The sequence below is a fragment of the Xyrauchen texanus genome, chromosome 42 (genome assembly GCF_025860055.1).
Source record: "Xyrauchen texanus isolate HMW12.3.18 chromosome 42, RBS_HiC_50CHRs, whole genome shotgun sequence".
NCBI lineage: Eukaryota > Metazoa > Chordata > Actinopteri > Cypriniformes > Catostomidae > Xyrauchen > Xyrauchen texanus.
The window spans coordinates 19693156-19711869 of NC_068317.1; the positions used below are offsets into that span (position 1 = coordinate 19693156).

The 18714-nt window shown below is 37.3% G+C and overlaps 1 protein-coding gene across 1 annotated transcript in view; it reads right to left on the minus strand.

Moving 5' to 3' along the window:
* Positions 1-18023, minus strand: part of map3k22 (mitogen-activated protein kinase kinase kinase 22) — a 77822-nt gene extending 59799 nt beyond the window's left edge. The window contains exons 1-3 of the mRNA XM_052114520.1: positions 17625-18023; positions 5531-5614; positions 1095-1139 (exon numbers count right to left, since the gene is read on the minus strand). Of these exons, the coding sequence (XP_051970480.1) occupies positions 1095-1139; positions 5531-5549 (64 nt within the window). The 5' untranslated portion in view covers positions 5550-5614; positions 17625-18023. The remainder of the gene's footprint in view (positions 1-1094; positions 1140-5530; positions 5615-17624) is intronic.
* Between the last annotated feature and the right edge of the window lie 691 nt (positions 18024-18714).

The window sequence follows — 18714 nt, forward strand, 5'->3', positions numbered from 1 at the left end:
ATATCACCACTAAAGCATTCAACAAGATTACAGCAACTCACGCTCCCCTGTCTCTAATACAATTATACCCGTGAATAAAGCACGCAAACAAACTCAATTTCTTGGCTTATTTTCCCCCTGTCTTCTGTACATCAAAACAAATGCTGCCTTCCCACAAGTGTATATACAGTATTTTCAAAATCAACAAGATGACTGGTCTTAAGGAAGTCTTGTAATTGTCTGGACTTTAATTATGAAGTTTCAGGTTCACCTGAAGCAGAAGGGACACAGTTCTAAGAGGGTCTTTACTTCAGAAGCAATCTTGTGTTGAAAAACACTTAGATGGAGCACATTGGCATTTTAAAAGGTTTATTTTTTACTTTAATTTTATAAAAGACTATTTTTAAAACAGCTTCTTAAAATGCAATGATCATGGCAGGATGCTAAAAAAAACCAGTGTAAAAACTGTCTTTAAAAATACCAAAACTAAAAAATATTTATACAGTATATAATCAACAACTCATCCTTACTAATTACCTACTCGATTGTATTGCATCCCCCAACTCGGAAATTCTGGGTAAAAAATGTTTAGCCAACGGCTGTGGCTTAGGTGGTAGAGCGGGTTGGCCAGTAATCGCAGGCTTGGGGGTTTGATTCCTGGTCCACAGGACTCCACATGCCGAAGTGTCCTTGGGCAAGACACTGAACCCCAAGTTGCTCCCAATGGCAGGCTAGCACCTTGCATGGCAGCTCTGCCGTCATTGGTGTGTGGGTGTGTGTGTGAATGAGTGAATGAGTCACAGTGTAAAGCGCATTGAATACCGCTAAGATTAAAAAAGCGCTATATAAGTGCAGACTATGTTAAATACAACAGTCTTCACGAAAATATGACTTGATTCTGACCTGACTTGAAATCAGCAAGACTCTAATGCTGAGAGTTAATGTTAAACGAAGAGAATGCAAATGATGTAATAGCTTTAGAGGTGTGTTTGTTTTCTGTTCTAGTAACTGTGCCACTCTCTAATTATCGTGGCCTTTGTAGATAAGGACATAGCACGGTTCACATATACAGTCAAGCCCTTAAGGAAGCCTTGTAGGGTAGAAAAATGACAAACCTTGTAAGTTCTTGTGCTGTCCGGGTCCATTTTGGAGACCGCCATCTGTGAAAACAGGCAATTCATTTGAACAATGGAAATGTTATTACATTTATGTCACAGACCAGGCATTACCAGATGTAATGCAACAAGTTTTAAGTGAAAAATAATCAAAGTAGTCTGTCCACACTTAAAGTGAAAATTTCGTAGCCAAACAGAATTTGATTGATGCATAATCAACAGTTTTTCTTAGTTACCCAGTGCGACACTACAGAAATATAACTAGATATTACTCTGAAGAGATTTTATCACTTGTCACTTTGTCATGTCTGATTTAGACAGAGTGCAATTTTCAAAGTCAAACATGCTTTCAATAGTTTTGTTTAAGAGTGGCATTGTAAGCATAAATAAATACACTAACACTCACAGATAAACCTCAATACTTGGTTTCACTTGCCCTGTGTAATCCTTAAAAAGAAGCGACAGCATATCCAGTGTTCTCATACAACAAGTAGAGTAACACAATATTTCCTCTTTGTGCTCTTAATACAGTGTGCGTTCATAGCGCTGTGGAATGTTGCATAGTCAATTAAGCGGAATGTAGTGACATAATTCACCTTTGATGATGTCAATATTAGGGATGTGCGAGACTAGTCGACTAAACGGTTCTGATGCTGTCTTGTTGACACTAGAATTTCTAGTTGGTTCAAATTTTTCCTTATTAAACTGTTCAACATTTTTACACATTAACATTTGGCTTTATATTTTTACAGAGGCTGCATTTAAATTACTGTCATATTATTTTACACATTTTACAAATATTATTTAGAAAAGAGGATATCTGGAGCAGTGCTTCTTCCCTCTCTCACTCGCGGTGCACACAGAAAATTGTCCTCTCGCTAGACAAGCAAACTCAGCAAAGCAACTATGAAATCACTTCGTGCGGGAAGTGGATTTACGAAACGTTGGCTTGCATGTTGCTATGGATGTTTCCACATTTGAGTCTTCTTTAAATCTGTGAGTGCTTCTAAATTATTTTTCCACTGAGCAGGTTTTTTTAAGAGCAGGATAGTCGCCTCAGGTGAGTCAAGTCCCATCTTTCACTGGACCATGTTGATGTGTTCTTTATGCTCATCAAAAAAATTATGCTTTTGAGAAAGTAGCCTAGAAAATGACTGTTTTAAGCAAAGCATTTGTTTTTAATCTGATGTTTAAGAAGGCTATTTGCAATGAGGTGCCAACTGCTTAAAGGGTTAAACTACTTTTTATTCCGTGTGCACATTTAGAATACATTATGTTTATTGTAGGCTACATCACATGTCTTACATACAAAAGTCATATTTATTTTAAAAATCAAGAAATTAAAAACAATAAAAATATTGGAAAAGTTAAATCTAAAAGGAAATGTGTGTACTCAGGGTATTTTTTACTCATATATTTAAATAATTTCATTAGAATTCTTTAAAATGCATGCTCTATACCTGGAAGCACATGTAACTTAACCTGTCCTCAGCAAGAGGTCACAATGTTAAACTGCTAAACAAAGTGTTTAAAAATGCAACTAATGAATACATATAAATATCAAATGAAAGGTAGGGATCTGTAAGATATGAAACAATACATTGAGAAAACTTTAAATGATATTTTCCATAAAAAAAAACTGCCTATCAAAGTTGTGTCCTCACTTTGCGTCAACTACGTCAGATTTTTTAAAATCCTGAATAAATCAGAAAATGTCCTAGTCAGCTTTAACTCTGAGTACCCCTTTCCCACTTCCTGCTCATGGTGGATGCAACAGTAGTACACGTGGTCTGGTACATTTGATATTTTTCATATTTTAAACAAACAATGTATAAGTCTCTGTGGTCACAGCTTCAAATAGTCAACTCTGTCATTCTCATTATTATAATTTCTATTAAAATTGTGGGATCAGTTTTGGCATTTTAGTTTAATTTATAGAGGCATCTTCAACTGAGGGAAAAAACACATGGTTAAGATGGAAAAATATAAAATTTTGTCAACTCTTTGTCAACAATTTTCATAGTATGAAAACAGAAAAAAAAGATTGAATGTATTTTATTAATTAACTCCTTTACTGAACAATATTATTAGATAATTAAAGACATTACACTGGATGAATTGTTGGATGAATCAAATTAAAATAGCACACTTTTTGGTGTGTCTGATGGAATTGACACAAATGACAGTAAGATGCAAGTTAATGAATAAATATCAATTAAAAATAAAAAAATAAAAAACGTTTTTATAAAAACCTGTTCCCTTACATCGTTCGTTATCTGAGACCTTTGTCTACAAATGTATCCATTTAAATTAATTTAGTATTAAAAATGAAAAACTTTTTTTTTGTCCCTTATCTCAAGAATCAGTTATTGGTTAACATTCTTTACAGAAAAGCTGTCATATTAGATCAATGGATAATGCACAACTGTACGTCGTGAAATACGCGCAACTTTTCAGCATATTTTTCTCTCTCTCATAGATTTGGCTTAGCCTACCTGTTCATTATTTTCAACAATGTCCTGACTCTTTTAATATATTAAGTAACTTTTACTTTGATTCTGTTTAGAACAGGCTGTTAGGGTTGCTCTATTGTCTTGCACTATTCAATCAATTGTTTTCAATAAATAAACCTGTATTTGCGAACATTGATTCAGTGATCAATGTGTCATGTTCTATATTTAATGTACAATGATCATAATGCAAGGCGAGCACGTCGCAGATAAATCCGATTTGGAATAGATGAAGTATTTTAAATGTTTTTCTGAAGGTTGGTTTCTTTTTAGACCCCACAATTTTCATTTAAACGTTAGTGAAATTGGTCTTTTTGCACATCCCTAGTGAATATCAGCTTTGCGAGTTTAATATGAGTAGATTACAGATTTCTGTCACAATGCACATTTTAATTGTATCCAATAGTAGCTTCTACAAGATGTGACTTTATACTGGTAACAGAAGACAACTTTTCCACTGAGGATAAAATTATCTGATTTTGACACACAAATGTTTAATCAGTGGCAACTGCAGAGGCACTTTGAACAACAAATTATCCCTAGATGGGCCAAGTTCTGAATATTTTTAAACATGTTTCTGAAGCCGTCTTTCTTTTTTGCTTTTGGGACAGTATGAAAAATGCTAATAAATACTAAAAGGAGTAATTTGTAGATTATATTCACCCTTTGAAAGCACTACAAATCAACATATATGATGTTTTACCTTGTGAATTTCATAGTTTTTTTTTTTAATTATTTACAGTAATTTCAAATCAGATGATTGCAACACGTAAGAGTGAAGATTTTGACAACATATTTCATTCAAGAAACTTGGGTAAAATGAAAATAGCAGACTCATACAGTCAGCCAGTTTAGCTATAAAGTTAATGATCAGCACACACTACAAATGGGCAATTTTTAGCTGTCGACATTTAACAAGACACTATACATGTTTATAACCGAGACAAAATTATACGAACCTTAAGTCACGGTATTCCTCTGATGGCATCTGTTTCTTTAAAAGTTTGTGGCCTTGGAGCTTATCTGTATGTGCTTGATTCCATGCTCATGAGAGCTGTGACTCTGGTCCCACCCTTATAGTCAAACGAAGCATGATTGTTTGAAGATAGAACGTGCTACGATTGGTCAGAGTAATGTGGCCTTTATCTAATTGCAGTTATTTAATTGACGATGGGAGGAGTCCACTTATTTGTGTGCACATCTTGATGCTAGATTTGTTTCAAAATTGACAAATGCATGTAGCGATCCGCAAATAAATGCGTTGACAGGGTTTTGATTGTGAGTTAAAAAATATATTATAAAAAAAATAATAATTATTTGCAAATCTCATTTAATTTATTTGTGAATTAACTTTATTTTTGTGAATCTCTTTCCAATTGTGTGTTTATTTGCAACAATTCCATCTCCATACTCCAATACCATCTCCATTTGAGAATTTGTGGTGCGTTATGAAGCGCAAAATATGGCAATGAAGACCCTGAAAAATTTTATATAATGGATGAATGGGGGAAATTTTCACTTTTTAAAAAAAAGTATGTCTTCAGTAATAACACTTCTTCTACATGTTATTAGAAGAAATGGTGACGATTCACAGTGGTAAACACTCGACTGTCCCAACATTTTTGGAGTGTGCTGCAATCATCTGATTTGAAATTACTGTACATTAAAAAAAAAACAATGAAATTAACAAGGTAAATCATCATATAATGTGTAGTTGTAGTGCTTTAAATATAGCAAAGTGTGAAATTAATTTACAAATCACTCCTTTTTGTTTTTATTAGCATTTTTCATACTGTACCAACTTTTTCTGAATTTGGGTTGTATGTTGTGAGGGGAAAGAGAGAGGGGGGAGAGAGAGAGAGAGAGAGAGAGAGAGAGAGAGAGAGAGAGAGAGAGAGAGAGAGAGAGAGAGAGATGACAGCTTACCCATGTTTACTGTCATCATCAGGAAGTGTCCCTATTGAACTCGAGCTGAACGCTCTTTTCCTTTCATCAGGGAAAATCTTCACTCTGCAAACACAACATAAACAGGGGACTGAATTAAAGTCATAATTAACTTAAATTGCCAACAGACACAAATTTTAATAACAAAGATATTCTAAAACCCAACTATAGCTGCAAGATTCTGACAGCACTTAACATCATATGAGATTTATGTAATATTTATGGTTAAGTTGGCTCCGTCCATACAATGACAGAAAGCAATGTTATTGCAAAATTGAAAGACACAGAACTTGACTGCATCAAAATAACAACACAGTGTAATAGGTATGTACAAGATAAGCACATCTGCACTATCCATTTGCCTCAATTCAATAAGAGCATTATTAGTTGTGCTTGCTTAGACAAGCATCTCTGTCTCTATTGCTCATATCCAGGGTTAGGGATTTCAACAAACCTCTAACCAACAGTCTTAAACTTCGGCACAGAACATTTGTGCTACGGACATGAATGATACCTCAAATCATGTTGCTTGTTGAGGGGAGGTGTTTTACTATTACTTTAAGTGATCAAACTTGTAATTTTCGCTCGATAAAGAACATAAGATATGTGAAGCTGGGCCTTTTCATTTTTTCACCAGCAAGCAACCACCCAGAACACCATAGCAACCACCTAGCAAAGCCTTAGTAACCATCATAACACCTGCATATCAATGTGCTAGACTAACACCTTAGCAACCATGTTGAAATGCCCTGGCAACCACCAACATCACCCTAGCATCATAATGATGAGTTTTGCAAGGGCAAAAATCATTCCTTCATCATTCATTCATTCATTGTCTTCCAAAAATATGGAGAAAAGATGTAATTGTCTATTTAACCTGCTTGTTTTCTGACAAAATGGTGCATTGAAGATGAAAGTCTGTTAATCAAGCCAATTTACCTGTCACATTACCTTCACAATGCAATTCTCTTTAGATTGTACCAGTATTTCAACGGAATCAGTACTCACAACTGCCGATAGACCGTGTGTCTCAGACTGCCAATAGCAAATACAGCCATCATCTCCCATCAGCCATCAGTCATGTCATTTTTTAGAAGAGAAAGAACTAGTGCTGTTGCCTTTGAAGAAGGAAAGCACCCTCTCGCCCTTGAGACATTGTTAAGCCACAACATGCAGGATAAAAGCCAAGAGAGCGCTAAAGGTAGCGACCACGGAGCGCTTCAAAGATGTGTCAGAAACCTTTTAACGCATCAAATCTGTCACCAGCTGCCGCAGGCTGATCTTTCGCAGTTTTTTCATTTTCTGATAGAAGAAAGGCAAGACAATGAGATTTATTTTTCTTAATTTACAACTGTCAGCATCACGCAACAATATCGGTGAGTCGCCTGGAAACGACACAGAAAAGCTGTGCAATTACAGCCGTCAGCAAAGTGCAAAAGGGCCCCAAACTTGAGTGGGATCAGCCTTATCTGACAAATGATGTCAGAGTACAAATGTGCCAGCAAACATTTAAGAACATTTACATGTAAAACAACATCATCATTCTGAAAATAGCAATAAAAATTGGAGCAATCTGCATTCACCTCTTTCTTTTCTAGGCTGCCTGTTAAAATTTGAGCCAAATATAGCAGCGGTAAAGTGGAGGGGCTGCTTCTCTTTTGATGGCTCTTGTGGTGATTATGTCAAATTACCTCACTGGAAACGATGAGTCTTGAGTCTCTTTAGATAAACAGCAGTGGGACATGACTTCAAAACCAGCTGCAGTTAAAAGGGGTTTATGGGTGGTTGACATGACAAGCTTACGTGCAGTGTCATTCAGTTTACCATAAAATGGTAAGTGTAAACTATCTTAAATTGTATGTTTATTGTTAATTATGCTGTATGTTAAATTATGTCAATCAAGCAATATGGTACGAGAGGCCATATTGAGTGAATTATTCCTTTTATAAAATGGTTAATACATAATAAAAAGATAAAGAAAACAAACATAAGGACACATGTTTTAATAAAAATTTATTTTATTTATCAAAGGAATAGTTCACCCCAAAATATAAAAAATTATCTTTCTTAGACTCTCTTATTTACTCACCCTCATGCCATCCCAGATGTGGACTTCTACATAAAACAAATTAAGATTTTTAGAAGAATATCTCAGCTAAGCTGGTCCTTACAATAAAGGTGAATGGTGACTGGAACTTTGAATCTCCAAAGTTACATAAAGCCAGCATAAAGTAATCCATAAGACTCCAGTGGTTGAATCTATATCTTCAGAAGCGATATGATAGGTGTGGGTGAAAGAAAATCAATAATGAAGTCCTTTTTACTATCAATCTCCACATTCACATTCTTCTTTGTGCATTTCACCACCTACTGAGCAGGGAGGAGAATTTACATAAACATTGCATTGTATGGACCTACAGAGATGAAATATTCTTCTAAAAATCTTTGTTTGTGTTCTGCAGAAGAAAGTAAGTCAAACACATCAGGGATGGCATGAGGGTGAGTAAATGATGAGAGAATTTTCATATTTGGGTGAACTATTCATTTAATGCGCTCCAGGAATATATGAACCACCAAACTCGTGAATTAATGCTACACAGCTAAACATAAGGTAGTTCTCGGCCAATGTGACATTTGCAAGTTTTTTTTAAGCAAAAAGAAAATATATTTGTGACTTAAATAGTCGATACAACTGAATTGAAATGATTCACATACTGACTCACAAGATTTTGCTCTTTAAATAGCTTAGACTAAGCGGTCCAAATTAGAATTTAACATAATTTTTACAAAAAAAATAAATAAATAAATACCACGGCAGTCCTTAATGTTTTATTTGATTTGATTTATTTATTGATTTTTTGAAAGGATGCTACTGGGCTACAGTGATAGCACTGTTTTCCTGTTTGTGTGAAACCTACAATCTACCATTTACTTATTTGCATATAAAAGGTAGGCTACTAATTAAATGTACCTGTATTGTTTTGTTTGAAATACACCCCTTTTTTTATTGTTCAAAATGTTTCCCTAGGGTATAAGATGGGTTGCATCATGTGAGGTTTGATAGGATTGTGTATTTGACATAGTACATCGTCACTGTAATATTACGTACAGAACACAAGAGTAAACCTAGTCAAGTTTACTCCTGCCATCACCTTTACTTGTGCCATAGGAGCAAACCTTCACTGCCATTTACAGCCACTGTTGTGAGTATCTTGAAAGGTGAGTACAGTATCTGATTTTCCTCTCATGTTTGTTAAGAGTTTGTTTTATGAATGACATAACTTTTGGCCAAAATTAGCAAAAAGAGCCGCAAATGGCTGAACTTGCAAATGCCAGCATACCCATTGTACTAAGGGTGAACATTGTGCCCTTTACGTTCAGTTATAGAAAATCTCTAATATAAGACTCTTTTAATAGAGCAAAGATGAAGAGTTGAAAAAAGGAAATTGTTTCTCAGGCATTCCTTTAAGATGATACACACAGTAACCAGTTACTACTGGATTCCTGCTCAGTGGGAATCTAAACTCAGACACACCCCCTCTCTCTGGTATATCTTACAGTGTCTTTTTCAGTGTCTAAGCGTCATTCAAATGGCTTTTATTTTTCCCACTTTCTTTCTAAACCTTGGTCCCTGAGTTCTCCAGGAAAAGTCAGTGCAGAAAAATGTCCTGGGCACCTGACAAACACAAAAGGATTTGCTGTAAGTTTCCAGAGTGCAAGCCAAGGCGTATGCTCAATCCACATGAGCAGGGCAGAGCAGCAAACAGTGTAAAGGCCATCAGAGCTAACGGCACACAAACTCCCAAAGCTCTGTGACAGCAAAAGGGCATGAAAACACCACAAACTTCTTTTTGCCTTGTAACTTAATTTGTAACTCATGCTTCATGCTGCAAGTAATCATCACAACAGACTAACTGTACACAATTTTTTAAAGGGAGACAATAATGCCAGGAATGTACAGTGGCCCTCAAAAAGATTTTGACACTTTAGCCACACATAAAAGGTATGAATGTTGTTGCATTAAAACCTGTGTCAACATCTAAAAGCATTTACTGTGTTTTCTTTTCAATGTAAGAGCATTGCATTGTAAGCATTCTACTTGGCATCTCAAAATCCATTTAAAACGTAACACACGCATACACATTGACCTTGCGGCTGCCGTAAACAAATTTGAGTGCCGAGGGACTGACATGTTGCCAAAAAACAGGTGGCTCTTCAACATGGCATCGAGCAACTCACTAAACCCCTCTGCCCTCACTGTGTCTGGCACCAACCGCCAGCTCTCCATCCCATCTGCTCTGTCACTCCACACAGTGCACGAGTGGCCTGCTTGCCCATGCACCCACCGCACAACCTATCATTCATAACACAGACACTTTAAGCCAGCACTCTAGATCAGACAGAGACAGAGTCTGTTGTTCTGTCAAACTGCTGTTTATGCTTTAACAAGCTTAAGAAAAAACAGTGCATCTTGGCTTGATATGACAATAGCTGATTTTTCATCAAAATGTTTAGCATTTTTTAAGCGCATTGTTGCACGTTTCCATGTGCATTATCATGAGGGAGCCACCTCATCATGATGGAGCTGCTGAATGACCTCCCTGCTTCAGGGAGCGTTTTATTTGCAAGATTGGAGCCAGTATCTAATTGTATTAAATGCATCCACAAGACTGCAGAATAAGTGTAATATTTGATACAATAGGGCTGAAATGGCTATGATGCCCACCGCCGCCGCAGTCCATGCATACCTGGGAGCGCCCGCCCTCAAAACAGTTCTGGCAGATTTTGAGGAGCCACTTTGATGAGTAGCTGTGGGCTAAACAATTCTGAATGACAAGTGCTATGTTCAGAAAATTGTGTACCAAGGTGTTATCTTTCATTGGGGCCAGTCACATAAAGCAATCGCACGCTCATAATACTTGCACGAATGGTCAAAAAACTTCATCGTTTTAATGTGCATTAATGTGCATTTCACTAATGTGAAAATCTTCTTTTATCTTCTAGCGCATAAAATTTTATGAGAATTTAGAAAGCTTATTCACATATCAAGCGTTTCCATTCAGGATTTCTTATGCGCAATTTCAAAATTGGTATTGTGGTATTTTGGTGCAAATCAGTCACTCAGCACATTTAAAGGCACTTTAAAAGTTAAATTTCAGTCAGACTACAACAATAATCTATTTTCTTAAATGTCATGTAAATGCTTTTTGTGATTTTCGAGTAATCGGCCTAACAGACCTACTGTATAATACTTGTAGCTCGGCTTCGTCCAGCATATAGGCTAGAAATGTTCGTAGTAACACAAGTGGCCTCGATGGTGTGTGCATGCGCTCTGAAAGACAGAAGTGATGCTGGACGTGTATTTGACACTACCTCAGCTGACACTCTTCCTTCAAAATATTTGATTACACAATGTTTCATTTATATTTGGACAGACAGATGAAGACTCTAGCTCGGCTATGCAAAATTATGCAGTAGCTCAATTACAACTGTGCATATAAACATACTGACTTAGAAGCTAGCAACATAAGGCTCAGGGCCTGAAATTCAGCACAGGATTGTGGGTATAGCATACAATTTTAATAATTATCGCAAATTCCACGTTCATAGAGTGGGAAATTCCCACACACTTTTATTCACTTAACAGTGCACATCACTCCTGTTAATAATTAACAAAGCTGTTCACATTGCAAGCGTGACATTGGAGCAATAGTTTTGATGCATTTCATATCTTGGCACTCCATTAGTCATAATGCAGCACATTTGACAAGAAAGGCAGAAATACCAAAATGCTTTGTGTACCAGCTGCATGTTGAAGAGATTAAACACCTATTACATCTCTCATCTCCATCTCTCCATCCAGCGTTCCAAACATATACATCCCGATCTTCACTGGAATTTTCGACGAATATAATTTTATTCATTTTGTCTGTTGTGCAGAGTCAGTGGCGGATGCTTGCGCCATAAATGCACACAAATGGGAACTCGCTTATCACGCACCGCACCAGATCGGTGTCGTGCTCACGTGCCGAACATGACCGTTCGGTCCTTTTATTCAAAATATACTGTCCAAGTAAGTAACACTGTCACTCCCTGTGCTATAGCCTACTTACCTGCCCATCTGTTTATCTCACTTAAAAGCCTCCCCACCTGCTAGAAGCCAAAAGTGTGGGAGGGATGGATGTTTTTTATTTATTAATTTAATCAGGTCTGAGAGAACACAAAATATAATGTAACCAAATGCTACAATGTAGTTAATAATAATATTAACCAAAATAATATCTGAATGAATAGCCCTGATGTGAAATAAAACATTATGAATTATACAATAATAATTTTACATGAACCACTTTTAATGTATGAATCAAATCTCTCACTAATTTTAATTGTGAAATGTTTATTTTTGCATTGTTCTATTCAATTGGCATGAAGGAGTTGCAAAAGTTTTTAAAATCTCATTCCAAATCTGGAGAAATGCTGTAATCTCCTCCTCTGTGACGGTGTATTCGTTTTGTAGGCTAGGATAATTTAAAAGACAGAATCTTAGGAAATATGTGAATGAGAAAAAAAAGCTTTGTTTTAGTAAGAATGCACATTATGCAAGAACAGATCGTGCAATTTTGAAATGATTGAATAATGCAATTTTTCAAACATAATTAATTGTTTAAATTCTAACATAAAAGGATGACAGGGTCATTTTATTAGGTTAGAACAGGAATAAAATGGCCCTTGTAAAGGTACTAAATGCCCCTGGAAATCAAATACTGCCCCTTAATGAAAAAGTTGATTTCTGACCATTGTCTGTTGTAACATTTTAGTGTTACAAAGTGTGTAAATCCTCCCCATATGAGCTGTGTAATGGGGGGAATTCAACCTCATTTTCAGAAATTAATTTCAGGCACTGAAGCTAATACCAACATGAACAGGTTGCGTGACATGACTTTATCTTCATAAACCACAAACAGGGGGCAACCACAAACAATGGGCCTGGGTAGCTCAGCAAGTGAAGACACTGACACTGTGGTAACACCTGGAGTAACAAGTTCGAATCCAGGGCATGCTGAGTGACTCCATTCAGGCTTCCTAAGCAACCAATTGGCCCAGTTGATAGGGTGGGTAGAATCACGTTGGGTTAACCTCACTGTCGTCACTATAATGTGTTTCTTGCTCTTGCTGGGGCACGTGGTGAGTTGTGCGTGTATGCCACAGAGAACAGCTTGAGCCTTCACATACACCAGGTCGCTGCGGTAACACGCTCAACAAGCCACGTGATAATATGCATGGATTGACTGTCTCAGACGCGGAGTCACCTTGATTGAGGCGAGCCACTACCCAACCATGAGGACTTAGAGTGCATTGGGAACTGGAAACACACCCTGTTGTCGCGTATAGTTAAAAATTAACTATATTGGCCACCATATCTGTAATCGGTGAATATACCCCCTCTAAAATCGGTAGCTGTATCAAAAATCCCATATCTATACCCAATACCTTACATAAACACCCTCATGATCTAAATGACATAAGCAGGCTACCTTCATTTACATTTCTCTGAGAGTGTGTTCAGCACTGTTGTTCCTGCGATGAGTAAACCCAATAGGTCAGCTCTCACAAATAAGGACAATCCTTTTCTTTTGTCAACAACTCAATGACTCATAGGTTGTGGCAGGCTTTCTGAGAAGTGACAACATCTGCTTTGCTAAAGCCAATTTCTCCGTGGGTCCACCAAGCAGAGCCTTACTAGTCTAATGCTGAGCCAGTCTCACACCCTGAGCTCATAATCTACTTTTGGGCATTCCACTTATTTTCACGGGTAAGGTGCATGCTCTTTTCTGCACACATAACCAGAATAACCACTGCCTTATCTATAACAGCAAATAATCAAACTACTTGTTTATAATAAAACAAAAAATGTTGAATCTTTTTAGAAACTAAGGCATTTTCTCTGTGTACGCAATCGATGTATATAACGTTGCTCGGGGCCACTGATCCAGAGTCATCTTTTCTCAACCCATTCTCTCAATTACGGGGAGCTGTAACATGGAGCAGTTCAGCTGCATAAGTCAGTAAATTGAGCAAGTATTTCACCCTGTGAATCATGTTGTGGACAGTGGAACACTAGTCTTATAATCCCTCTGCCTAAACGCATTTACTGATGTTTTTTTTTTCTTCTCCCATATCTCCCCAATTTGGCATGCCCAATTCCCAATGCGCTCTAGGTCGTTGTGGTGGCGTAGTGACTCTCCTCAATCCGGGTGGCAGAGGACGAATCTCAGTTGCCTCCATGTCTGAGAGTCAATTCGTGCATCTTATCAAGTGGCTTGTTGAGCGAGTTACCGTAAAGACCTAGCTCGTGATCTATTCTATGCGACATCCATGCACAACTCACCACAAGTGCCACTGAGAGCGAGAACCACATTATAGCGATCACAAGGAGGTTAATCCAACATAACTACCCACCCTAGCAACTGGGCCAATTGGTTGCTTAGGAAGCCTTACTGGAGTCACTCAGCACGCCCTGGATTCGAACTTGCGACTCCAGGTGTGGTAGTCAGCGTCTTTACTTGCCGAGCTACCCAGGCCCCCATTTACTGATGTTTTAATGCAGATTATATTAACACATGAATCAATCGTGTTTCACTCAACCAAATGTTGACCCCATATAACACTAAAACACACAATTTTCCCGGCTTGTATAGCTAATGTGCATGCGCGTTAGTGAGTTGATTCACAGGCAATGTCTGTATCTAAAAGGTGACTGGCTCTGTTACCTGCAAGGCTGGACTTCCTTTCTACATCCATTGATGATTACTTAGACCTCTCGTATGGAAGATACTATTAACTATTATTCACTATTACTATTGCCCATTCTTAGGGAAAAATGTAAAATCTAGTTTAAAATAAAAAAGCAAACTACACAGTAAAAAGTGGTTACCTGCAACCTCCTGATCCAACCCTTAAAAATGTGTTTTGTTGATTCAGACATGCTAAATAATAGTTGTTTCTTAAAAAATATTTTTTAATTTAGATGACATGAAGCACATGGGGGTTTTTTTTCAGTGTACACATGCTTTTTCCTCTTCACATTCATTGTACACAAAAATATCAATAATCAAAATTTTAATGACTGCCTATGCATCTTTAGCTATTTGTTTGTTTCTTTAAATGAAAGAAGATCTGTGGCATTTTTAACTGCTGTTAGCACTACATTCTAATAAGGGCAAATACACCTGCACTTCATTTAGTCAGATACATAGGATCCAATTAAAGGGCTTCCTCTCATCTCATTAAAACAGGGAACTACCAAAGTGCTGAACAGGATGAAATTAAATAAGAAACCCCTCGATTGCAAATTTTGTTATCATCATCATCAAAGGCAATTTCTAATGAAAGCACAACTGAATGGTATCATCTCAGTGAACACAATACAGATAATGGACCAGTTCTTCCATTCTGAACTGGAAAATGATCCTGACCCAAGTTAAGGCACACTGATGCCTTAAATTTTATATATATATATATATATATATATATATATATACACACACACACACACACACACACACACACACACATACACATACATACATACATACATGTGACCCCCAGCCTTTGGCTCTTTGGTGTGTGCTTGTCCAATCACTCCAGCAAGTGATAAGACCACTGTCATTTCCTCTGTGTCTGAGACAGCTAGTGCTGAGATTAGGCCTAAAATGAATGATCCATCATGAAGATCTATGGCTGACCAGACAATATTTTGACTTACAGCCATGAATCACATATTCTCTTAGGGAACAGGATAAAATACCACATTTCTCCAACATCGGAGGTGGATATTCATCACAGACTCTCTTGAAATATTCCTTTAGGGATTCCTGAAAATATGAGTCAGTCAGGATAAATTAAGTCAATACTTTTGCCTGAAAATGTTCCTGTCTACACTGGACAGATCTTCCATTCAACATAAAGAGGACTGTGGACTTTGTGTCTAATGGCACGTGATCAAATATTCTGAATACTCAGATCTTTAGAGGTCTAATGATCCAACTGACAGACTAATCATTTTTCCTTCTTAAAATCTTTTCCTTCCATTACCAGGAAGGCAACCAGAGCATACATAAACACTGACCTAGTGAGAATTTTGCTCCACAGGCCTGTTTAAAGAGGATATACTTTAAGGTCAGATGACTCACTAGATCATATCCGATCCAAAATCCACTATTTCAAAGGTATATTAATGTGATGTTGATAATGATAGTTATACATTGCATTTTAATTTTACTTAATTTAATTTGGGAGGGACAATCAGACACATTATGCTGAACTTTAACTTATTAAATTTAGATAAGTGAGCCAGCAGCATATCAAGACCTGTTAAAGGCACCATCTTTCTGTCTGTGGTGCTATAATAATCCCTAAAGCCTGTCCAGCCTGACACAACAAAGTTAACTCAACCAATGGCCTAAGTTCGGGACGAGGATCTGTTTGTTCGACCAATGGAAGACGGAGGGTTATTCGTAAAGCTGGTTGAAAACAACTTTTTAGCAACTCCATTTGGTAGCCTCGAAAAACCCATAACTGATCATTTTACGTGTGCACATCACTGCACCTGTCTCTAAGGTGAGTCTGATGACTCATTAAAGCTCAGTTGGTGCCTTTATTTTAATGGCAACTCAGGAAAAATCCTAATGGAGGTACACAGTTCAATTATAGATTTCTTTCTCTGGCTGGCCCTGACGAAACATATTCTTGAAAATGGGCTTGGCTGAGACAGACCTGTACACACTGCAGCTAGACATAAAGAACACATGTAACAACTCATGAAAAATATCTGACATAAATATCTCTTAATAAGTGACACAAGAACTTTGAAACATGGACAGTGAAATATGGACAGTAGGGCTGCACAATAAATTGAAAAACATTATTATGTTTACAGTTATGGCTGCTACAATTAACTAATCATGAAGTGTCAATTACAGCATTCCATTTAGATCTACTCCCGTTGAATTAAAATGTTGTATTTACATTTTTTTTTTAGTGGGTGAGCATTGTAAACAACTGCAGGCATGTTAATTGAGTACATAAGCCTATACGCAATGGTGCAACAAAACTAGAACGCCCCCATTATAATATAAGGATAACAGCGATAATTAAGGACCAAAGTTCTAAGCTTGTTTGTGGAGGTGTAGCTTACCTAGAAAATAAAAAATAAATGGATTGTAATGATTTGCCCCTAACAAAAAAAGTATTATTTAATGTAAATAATATTTATCTAAATTAATAATCGTCATTACAATATCAAGGGAAATAATCGACTATAAAGATTTTTGTCATAATTTTGCATCCCTACAGTATATCTCTGATCATGAAGAAAGTTAGTACGCCAAATGAAGAAGGCCAGTACATTACAACACAAGACAAAATTAGATGACATTGAGTTACTATTAACATTAGCGTAATTAAAATAACCGTCACATTTCATAGCAATATGTGATGCGAAATCCATGCATGCCACATATTGAGCTAACAAAACTGCTTTGATATTTAAACTACCAATACTGACACTGACTTAGAACAGAAAGTATTTTATAAGAAAAGACAAATCACGATAAAAGTATCTTAAGGTAACAACGTTTACAGGGTAGATGGCAGTACAATCAATAAATGTATCAAGCTAAATCTTTTAAATATATTGAGGAATAGAGTAGACATGTCCATGCGTACGTCCAGGCAGTGTCACGTTTGCAAATATCATGTGGTTAAGGACAATGTCAGCACATAATTTAACTGCTACACAAAGGCATTACTTACACCTGAATGTTCCACATTTACATTAAGGCATTTTCCAGTGTCAAGTTCTGCCTGAACACAATGCAAAGAGCGTCGCTTTAATAAACTCTGTATATGAACTCTGTGTTTGGAAATTATGAGCTGGTGGCTCTTTGGACAAGACTGTAATACCGTAGCCTATGTGTAACAAATACAATGGCAATGCGTTTATTATATCTCATAGCAAATCTGTGCACATTACAATGAATACATATCGATGACAGCCCTTACTATTCCAACTCACCTTACGTGCGTGTCTTCATGCTGGAGCTTCCCCTTAAAAAAACAAAACCAATGTCAGATTCAAACCAAGTTTACCGGTTTAAAACGCCGTGAAAGGAGAAAATCCGCAAAGTGCGCTCTTGCGCGAGAGATACAGTAATAACAGTCATATATCCGGAAGCCGCGCGCAGTAGCCTACAGTGACTCTTGCAATCACGCACAAATTGGGGAAACCGCACAAATAGGCTACACGTTCCGAAAAAGCTTTGCAGTTTATGTTCTTTGGAGTCGCAGAAGCCAGTAATCCAAACAGATGGAGCGGTGCGTGCTTGGGAAAACTGCAAATCTCGTCGACTGTGCGGAGTCTAAAGAAGAAAGTTTCCTCTCTGAACACACTGACGAACGGACTGACTGACGGACGCCGAGGTTTCCACAGAGCGACTCTGAGGTCACGAATAGCACGAGCCTCAGGAAGCGATGACGCGCGTGCTGAAGACCGTCGGCCTTCGTGAAAGTCTGGCGCCCTCGGCTGACTGTGTCACTGTGCTGCACATCTCCCGACGAATATTCAGTAGACATGTCCGATTCTTGAACGAATCGTTCTTTTGAGCCGATTCTCAGCAAGTAACCGGTCAATCCGATTCACAACATCGAACTGAATCGAACTTTAGTTCCGGGTTTGATATTCCATTGAGGAATCAAGTCACCTATGTTTCAAAATCTGTAAAGACCAGATAGAAAATGTTTGTCAAATATTTTACCCAATTTTAGGGAATATTATAAAAATGTCAATTTGTGGTTAATGAGGGACCATTCATTGTATGGCCGTGTATTTATGAAGGATTGTCAAGATTAGTGTGTGCTTCTCTAGCCAGTGATGCTCCCTTGTCAGTTGGACTGACAAATGTTGACTACAAGCTCTTTAACTTTATATGGAGGAATAAACCTCATTATATAAAAAAAAAGAGAGAGAGAGAGAGAGAGAGAGAGAGAGAGAGAGAGAGAGAGAGAGATAGTATGTAATATCCAAGAAAAAGGAGGCATAAATGCTGTGGACTACCGGACATTAAATAGGATTTTTAAGAAAGAAATGGGTAGGGGCTACACAACAA